The 9179-nt window shown below is 32.3% G+C and overlaps 1 protein-coding gene across 1 annotated transcript in view; it reads left to right on the forward strand.

Annotated features, from left to right (window-relative positions):
• LOC104527200 (probable phospholipid-transporting ATPase IA) overlaps positions 1 to 8945 on the forward strand; it is a gene marked incomplete at its 3' end in the record, with an annotated part of 16583 nt that extends 7638 nt beyond the window's left edge. The window contains exons 5-8 of the mRNA XM_029085665.1: positions 1059 to 1186; positions 2919 to 2996; positions 4740 to 4828; positions 8876 to 8945. Of these exons, the coding sequence (XP_028941498.1) occupies positions 1059 to 1186; positions 2919 to 2996; positions 4740 to 4828; positions 8876 to 8945 (365 nt within the window). The remainder of the gene's footprint in view (positions 1 to 1058; positions 1187 to 2918; positions 2997 to 4739; positions 4829 to 8875) is intronic.
• Between the last annotated feature and the right edge of the window lie 234 nt (positions 8946 to 9179).

A 9179-nucleotide genomic window follows, 5' to 3' on the forward strand; every position in this document is an offset into this window, starting at 1 on the left:
AGTGAAACAGGTTTTCAGCAATGCCTCATCTTTCTGAATGCTGTTAGTATTTACTTAGAACAATCTATTGCCTGTGAATGATACAGAAGTGGTAATGTTAACAGTAAGTGTCTGAATATTATTTCACTTACAGGTAGCAATAGGTATCAAACTTCGTTTAATCTTGATAGTCATTACTGAGAATATCAGTGTCATGGTAGATGGTCTTTTAAACTTGTCTCTGGTCTTTTAAACTTGTACTTCATTTGATGCTGGAATTGGTATTAATGAAGGTATCCAAAACCTGCTCTCTTGGATCTTAGAGTAACAACTAGATCCACATTCCACATTCGATAGGCAGTGGAAACCTGTCTGAGGATGTTTTTCTTTGAGAGGTCTTTGAATATAGACAGGCAGACTATATCTTTTACTCTTTAGCTGTACTGAAGAACAGACTGTTATTTTCCATTTGCATCCTCTCTGAGGTGCTGCTACTAGAGTTATCTAAAACTTTAGAAGGAAAAAGTGCTATAAAACTGCTTGTTATATATGTTAATATTCACATTTCCAGTTTTTTCAGAACTTTCATTAAACTCTCTCATTTCATTTCTTCTTTTCACATGGTGCGAATTTACCTTTTTGATAATATTTTGCTGGGTTGAGGGAGTAATAGGAAAGTGTGAGGGTGGATAGAGAAAAAAATTAATTCCATGCACATTTTATCATTCAAAAATATAAAACTAAAATTTAGGATTTAGAATTTGATTGCTATATATAGATATTCCCAGATTATAATCTGAAAATGTATCAAAAGAAGGAATGGCTGGTAAATTTGCTTTTCAGAAACTGGAGAAGGTAGAAAGATCTCTAAATTTGAACTCCACTTTATAATAGAGATCCTTAACTCTTATGACAGTCATATTTGTAGGCAAGTGATACTGTAACTAATTCTCAAGTTTCTTCTTAGACACAGAACATTTTAAAAATCAGCAGTTAATGCAATATTCTGAATACACTGCATATACATACTTTTAAGTATGGTTCTAAATGTGTTTTGATTTGCTTTGTTTTTTTGGCAGATGGTGGAGCAAGCAACTTCGGATTGAATTTCTTGACTTTTATCATTCTCTTCAATAATCTTATTCCAATCAGTTTGTTGGTTACGCTTGAAGTTGTTAAATTTATCCAGGCATATTTCATAAATTGGGTAAATATTATTTTTACAATATACATTGACTTGTAAAATCAAGTGGTTTACAAGTAAGTGGAATGACTGATTACTTGTCTGGGTATATATTTTTTCTGTTTTGGTTTTTTTTTTCTAAATGTAAATACTTAAGTATGCTCTTTATTTATTATTACTGGAATCTGAGAAGGTGACAATAAATGGTTTTATTTAGAGCTTATATACCTGTACCAGATTGCTTTTTGGAACGAGTTTTTATGTGAATTATACTTTTTCATTATTAATATTCAGGTATCAGTTTCATCCAGAATGATCAGAAGAAAGTGTTTTGCAGTCCAGCGGAGTTTTGTCCAGTTTCATTTTTTCTTTCTAAGCCTAGTCCATTTGTTGGTTTTTTCGGTATTTTGCTGAATTTTCCCACAACCACCATATTTTAATTGGCATTTTCTTGTAAATAGCCAGTGTCTATTAGTATTATCTCTTACAAAATATATGAAGATCATTTTTGGCATCCTTTAATTTTTTTTCTTAATTAATTAATGGTGGAAAAGAAGGGTTTACTGTGTTTGGGGTGGGGGTGAGGTATTCTTCTTAAAGCCCATGTAAATGCTTTTAATAGCATGCCTTAAATTTTTCCATCTTTTCCAAATGTGAATAAATCATACTGTTTTGAACTCTTTAATCTGATTCCTTGATCAGCTGTGTGAAATGGATTTGTGTGTGTGAGATACAATGACATGCAGATATAGATAAAAGTGTATGCAGAGTAGCAGGTGAAGTGAATGCTTAATTCTAAAAGTTAAATCTTTTTGTGAGCAGTCAGCTGTTTTTGATTTCTCAATTTATTTTATGCTATAGAATAAATTTTTGACAAATAAGAGAATGCAAAGAAATTCTTCCTTTATGTTCTGCATTCTAAAATAAATATTCAACAAGACTTATCCATTTTGAATGTATAGATTGGCAACTGTTTATACAACAAATCTGAAAGATAGTTTTAACTTCTGTTCCCCCCATTTCACATCAAGAGGGATTAGTTGTCTTTCATTTATCTTAATCTGGGACTATGGACATTTAACTTAAACATTATCTTTGTGTGTGTGCATGTCATATTAGTACAAAGAAGTTGGTCGTCTGCAATCTGTTGCACTACATTGCCATATTTCACAATGTTTTAATGTTTTACTGTATTTAAAAATGAACTTCAGGTTTTTTGGCAGGTTTGGTTTTTTTTAACAAGTAGGGGGAAAAAAAGAAAACCAAACCAAACAAACAAAAAAACCTTATAATGTACCCTACATTTCTTGTGTACTCTTAAATTTAACTTCATGTTTTTATGTCAAGGTGTATTTATCTTGCTATTTCAAAATAACTGGTTGTGCATACAATAGATAAGACTGACTTCTCTCTAAGTGTTACAATGAAGTATTTCTGCTTGTTGCTAAATCTATTTTAGATGTATGGGTACAACAGTTTTTTAATAATACATATCACTGGAAATAATTGGAGTAAAATCTCAAAGAATCTTCTAGATTTTTGTTTTAAAGAGGAAATGTAATTTCTTCCGGGGACTCTTGGAAGTGATCTGATTGTATCTGTGGCTTCCCATGATGCAATAATCATAAGTAGGTAATATGTATTCATGTTTGGTCAGCTTTTCTACACTTACTTTTTGTATTTAGTTACTACATTTTTTGTATGAGCTAATGAAAGACTAATTTTAAAATATGTATACTTTTTTTTTTATCTGTAGGACATTGACATGCGCTATGAACCTACAGACACTGCTGCCATGGCTCGTACTTCCAATCTCAATGAAGAACTTGGACAGGTAGAAAAAAATTACTGGTTCTAACTCTGTGTATTGAAATTATTCTCGTGGTTTTACAATCTAAATTCTTAAAATAATGTGAGGATTTATTTCAAAAAAACTTGTATTCTTGCCTTAGTTTTACTTATTTATATTCTCTTTATTTTGTCAGATATTTTTAAAAACACTTTGCAATATGTGGAAGTTAAATTTTTGAAACCAGTATTGAGTGATCAATCAATCCTTTATGTATCAATGTGCATGTTGTAATCACAGAAGGTTGAAGTGTATCATTAAATATGCAAAATCAGAGGAATTCTGAGCATTAAGGCTGTATGTGGCACAAAGAAGTATGTGCAGATAGCAGAAAATATCCTTCTCTTCCTGTCCTTAAAGGGGAGTACAGGCTCTTCTAGTGGGGAAGAGACTGTTGAATCTTAGCTTGCTTTCTGTCTCATTTTACACAATCTATCTGTTTTTTCTCTCTCTGCGGTTAGTTTGTTATTCACATTCCCAGACACGTTCCCTCTTTTTTGACTTCAACAGTTCTTGTCTTCATGTCTTAAGTTTCTCATCAAAGTCTCCTTCACCACCAAGATCTAGTCAGACTTCTAGGGATCTCCACTTTTACTTTTTTGACAGGTTCGTAATTTGAGCAGATTTTTGTAGGGAGCCAAAGGACTCTCTGCTCACAAAAAGAGCACATCTCTTCTCTGAAATAAATGAGGGCTACACATAATGAAGAGAAGATTTCCTCTGAAATGATCATCAAGTTTTAAGAAAGGCAAAACTTTGGTCTTGGAAAAAAGGCTGAGTTTTCTTAGCTCTAATTCCTGCTTTCCCATTCTGCTCATGGCAGCGGGGGGGGGGCAGGGGGGAATCAGTTTGAGGCATAAATCTGGCATGGAAGATTTCCTCTAACTGCTGATTTGCCAAAGTTATAATCCTTCAGGAACAGAATCTTTAAATAGGAGATGCTGAGTAAATTTTGCTTATTCATAGCCTTATTAGCTCCATGTATAATACAGTTAATTCCTAAGAATACTGTGATTTTTTTAATGAGAAATAAATTATAATTAATCAAAGTTGAAATTTACCTTTGACTAATAGAGCCTTTGTTTCATCACAGACCACTTTATTTCTTTATATATAAACTTTTTCCTAAAATCAGGTTTGAACTACATTTAAATATATCACAGATACACGTATTTCAGCTTAAATTTTTAAAATATTTTAACTAGCAGTTTCCAGAGAGGAAGAGCTTATAATATTAGAGAAATAGGAGACCTGGAGTAGGTAGACAGGCATGTATTTCTTCTGTTCCTGCAACTTGGTATTTTTGAACTGTTGGGCTTTTACTCATGTTTTGGCTTTAAGAAGATGTCAGAAAGAGGAATCTAGAAAAGCATATGGATGCTTTTTTCTACCATATTGCTTTCTGTCAGAAATGGAATATTTTACTAGCAAAACCATTGATCTTCACTAGTTTCTTGCATGTCAACAGTACGTAGAGTGAGGGATAGTTAAGTATACTACAATGTGCAGAAGCAAGCTTAGGCTTCTTGACATCCCTATTGATTGATGTATTTGGAAATGGGTATCAAGACTGCATCTGCCATGTTTATATACTGTATTTTCTTTTCTATAAACTATGAAGATTGCAGAACTGGTAAAAATATTTAGTGTATTGATAGTCATTAATTGTACTTGATATGTAAATAACTGCTGGATGTTAATATATAATGAATTTTGTAATTTATTTAGGTCAAATACATATTTTCTGACAAAACGGGTACCCTAACATGCAATGTCATGCAATTTAAGAAGTGTACTGTAGCAGGAGTTGCTTATGGGTAGGTATTTTTACATAGTTTTCTTTATCTGTATGCCTTTCTTTTCCTTTGCCTGTCCATATGTACACATCCATTAATACTGCTGTTAAAATAAACTTATGTCTGGCAATATCTACAACTAGCAATCAGTTTATGCGTGACTATAAAATGTTACTTATAAGAATTATCATCATTTCAGTCATGACATCCCCTTTTGCAAAGAGAAACAAAAATAAAGTTTAGATACTAGGGGATTACTGCAGTAACACAAACTCAGTATGTGTGGTTTTGCTACTGTTCAGTCTCCTTAATGTTGTTACTAAAAAAAAGTCTTCCCTCATACTTACAGGTACTTGTATTGGTGTCCATGCTTCATATTTTATGTAGGCACATGCTCTTGCACTGAATAACATGCAAGATGAGCAAGAATTTGAATTACAGTACATGAACTACAGTGCTGTAGCCACCATCTAAGTGACTTTTATGAATACTGTTATACTGGAATAACTCCAAATATCAATTTCTGTTAAGAAATCTCTCCAAATAAATACAGCCAAAGCATTTTACTATTTCTTTGTCAGCAGTTGCAGCCAACTCCTTCAACAGAGTTTATAAAAGCCTCAAACTTTGAGAACTGTTTACTTGAAAAAACATAATTAGAGCAATGAATAGAGCAGAAGCACCTACACTGTAAATGCTGGTGTGGTTTACTGGTATGTGAGATGCTGGACCTGGGCATATGTTGGAGCATATACTAGCAGATAATTAGACATCTCTAGAACTGGGTAGAGAGCAGGCAGAAATTGTGAAATTAAGTGTTGGGCTTGTGCTAAAGTTGATGTTTTATCATTTGAATCCCTTTGAAAATCCTAATTTTCAGGAGTCTAATCTAGGCTTTCTGTTTTAAAAAAAATTAGATCCTTAGTGCATTAACCATACTGATGCTTGGTTTTTTTCTAATTAACATTTGTAATAAAATACAGTTCTAACCCTGGTATTTGAAATATGTATGTATGTGTATATATTTGGCTTAATTTCAACCACACAAGCTAGTTTTATGACTTCAGAGAAACTGCTCTGAGCTAACTATTTTCAAATTCTTTGTATAGCGTTTTTTTAAGATAAAAATACATTCATGATAATGGCACTTAAAATCAGTGTTTGATGTACAGTTCATTATGTATATTAATCTGAAGTTGGTATAGCACAAATTCTAGAATTTCTCCTTTATGAAACCTAGATGTGAATGTATTTAAAAAAATAAAAAAATCTGAGTTTTCTTCCTATACTTTCCAGTTCCCATCCACCCCATTTTTGAAAAGACATAGACCAGTTTTCTGATTAGCATTGCTGTTTAGAAAGCAGAGTTTCTATTTACAGTGAATAGCCATTACAGCATCTCTCATAGAAAGAGTCACTCTATCTTTCTGTATTGATGCAAACAAGAAGTTGGGAACGCATAAAAGGGTAAAAGTGTTCCATCTCCCACTCCTCTTCTTTCTAAGTATGTTATAAATCATGATATATTTAAACCTGTGTCATCACAGGGCAGAGTCCTTCAATTGCTATGGCTATCTTTGTTTATCAGCATTTTGTGAACTCAGCCAGAGAAGCTACCCTACTTCAGATAATTTAAAAACTACCTTTTGTTTAATGAGTTTATGAAGCCTCAAGAGAAACATCATATTTTTGCAATATTTTATTGTTATCTAGGCTATAGCAAAATACTCTGTATTAAAAAAACCTTTTAAAAGTAATTTAATTCCATTAACTAACTTCTTTTTTATACATGATCAAATTTTTTAGCCCTTGTGATTCTTTTTACTCTTCCCTGTTTCTATTCTCCTCTTACTTTTTGTGCAGCCATTGCCCTGAGCCTGAGGATTATAGTGTTACTTCAGATGACTGGTAAGCTCTAAAAATCATTTAGTATGTCATATTTGTTGAAGAGTCAACCTTAAAACCAGTGAGTGAGATTTTTAGAAACAGAGATAAATGTGAGATATTTTATTCAAAAGTTATTTTAGCTTCAAATTGATGCAGATCACCGATCTTACACGAATTTATGCCATCAGAATTCTATGGCATTAGGTTTGGACTCTCAAATAGAATTGCTAATAGAGTCACTGAGATATAATGCAATTATTCTACTGACAGTCCTGTACAACTCAGGGTTGCTTATTGGAGATAAAGTTTTGTCATTTATTACGATAGTTGGTATTATGGTAACTTCAATCACACTTTTCTACTGTTACTTAGTAATTAGTAATAATCTCTAAAGTCATTTATAGTCTTTAAAATATCACTATTGTATTTGTTGAAAGTCAAGCAAGATATATCACACAATACTGTCGTGTTTTCATCTTATGTTTAAAAAGTTTGAAGGAAGAAACTTGCTTTGCTAAATTAGAATTAATAATTCTTTCTTATATTAAAAACAAACCTTGAAAAATCCCCCCCACATATTCATAAAAAGTGGCACACATGCACACCCCAAAATCTTATCTGACCTAAGTATCTTAATTTAATGTAGCAGCAAGATATTTCTTGAAGATGTACAAGCGTGCCTAACTGCACACAAGTGAGTGGTTTCATTAAAATAATGCAATGCTTATATGAAATTAAGCATGCTTGCTTATAAGATATTTATGAATAAGGCTGGTTTTGACTAATATACATCAAAATCTTTATAAACACAAATAAATAAACTGATGCCTGAACAGTAGTTAAAAAAAAACAAACAGTACTTCCCTTTTATAAATGATGAACATTGTGTAAGTGTTTATGAAATAAGGTACTTGAGAAATTTTTTTACGTGTAAATCTATTGTAATGAATACAATCTGTTAATGCCAGTAACATTTCTAGTCCTAAAATGACTAATGTACTAAATTCCAAATCTTTTAAATCTTTATTTTTTTGTATTAGAAAGAATTGTTATTAAAAGTTATTAACATTTGGCACTTCAAGATCTATTTGCTTTGCATTAAAAAAAAAAAAAAGTCTTGGTGAATAAGGATGCTTCAAATTTCTCACTTTAGTAACAGGTTTTTAGAAAAAGTGGTCCTTGAGTGGCTATATAGAGGAGATCCTGACATTTTTTTATTCCTCCATGGTAGTGCAGAACTAAAACAGCTCAGTTTTGGTTTTCACAAAGAATCTTTAGACTGCCTTTGATGTATATGGCTTATCCTTCAGTTTCAATCACCGAATGCATTCACTCTCTTGTAAGATTATGTAATCCAGGGCAAAATCCATAGTAAATGAAAAAAGAACACTTTCCTCCAACTGAGTTCACTTTTCAGCACTGTTGTGTTTCACTGAGGTTGAAATTCAACTAAATTGTCTTAATACTCAACAGTCAGCTGCAGTAACAAGTCTTCTGAGAAGTATATATGTTTTTGAGCTCTCAGCTTCAGCCAGATGATTTGTGCAATTTGAGAGATGTTAGTGTATGATTTCATTTCTCCAGAACCATTTCCACCTTGCAGGCCTTCAGGCACTACTTCACCATTGTTGCTGTGTTTTCTTTATCTGTCAGTTTACTAGGTTCCTTTTTGGCTGTGACTTAATAGAAAACAAATCCTCTCTATGCAAACTTCCTTGATGTCTGAACTCAGCTTGCTTACCTCTTTCAGATACCCAACTTCCTTTTCTAAAAATATTTGCAAACCTATTCCAAACCTACTAATTTCTCAATGAAATGTGATCTCTTTGGGCATATCTTTTTCTGAATCCCTTCTATAGTCTCATTCTAGAGATCAGAAGACAAGAAGCCACAGTCTTACATTGTAGATTTACTTCATCCTGCATTACCTGAAGTCAGCAGAGAAACTTTCCTGGATTTAAGTGTATTCATATAAATCAAAGTTTCTTAAAAGTAGATAAACTTTGGAGATGTGAAACAAGTACCTTTTCACTTTTTCTCACAGTATGTGACTGCAGCCTTTATTGTAACAGCTACAAACCAAAATTTCTGTTTAACCTTAGCAGAGTAGTGTGGATGGTTTGTATATGAATTGTTAAGAATATGCTAATGATGATATCTTTTCTACTTAATTATTTTTAGGCAAGGCTCAAATGGAGAAGAAAAAACATTTAGTGACTCATCGTTACTGGAGAATCTTCAAAGCAATCATGTAAGTTACATAGAAACAATTACCACTGTTTCGTGAAATCAAACCATTGCTTTCAGTAAGTCAAAAGATTATGTCCTTTAAAGGAAAATAAGTAAATTATGTATTTATACAAAATCAGCATGCCCTCATGAATACTTTTATAGTCGTTTGTTGTTGATACATGTTAATTAGATCCATCCCTTTTTTTTTTCTTTTTCTTTTTTTTTTTGATGGTATGATTCAGATTATATGAGT

This window comes from Antrostomus carolinensis, unplaced genomic scaffold (genome assembly GCF_000700745.2).
Source record: "Antrostomus carolinensis isolate BGI_N321 unplaced genomic scaffold, ASM70074v2 scaffold20146, whole genome shotgun sequence".
Lineage (NCBI taxonomy): Eukaryota > Metazoa > Chordata > Aves > Caprimulgiformes > Caprimulgidae > Antrostomus > Antrostomus carolinensis.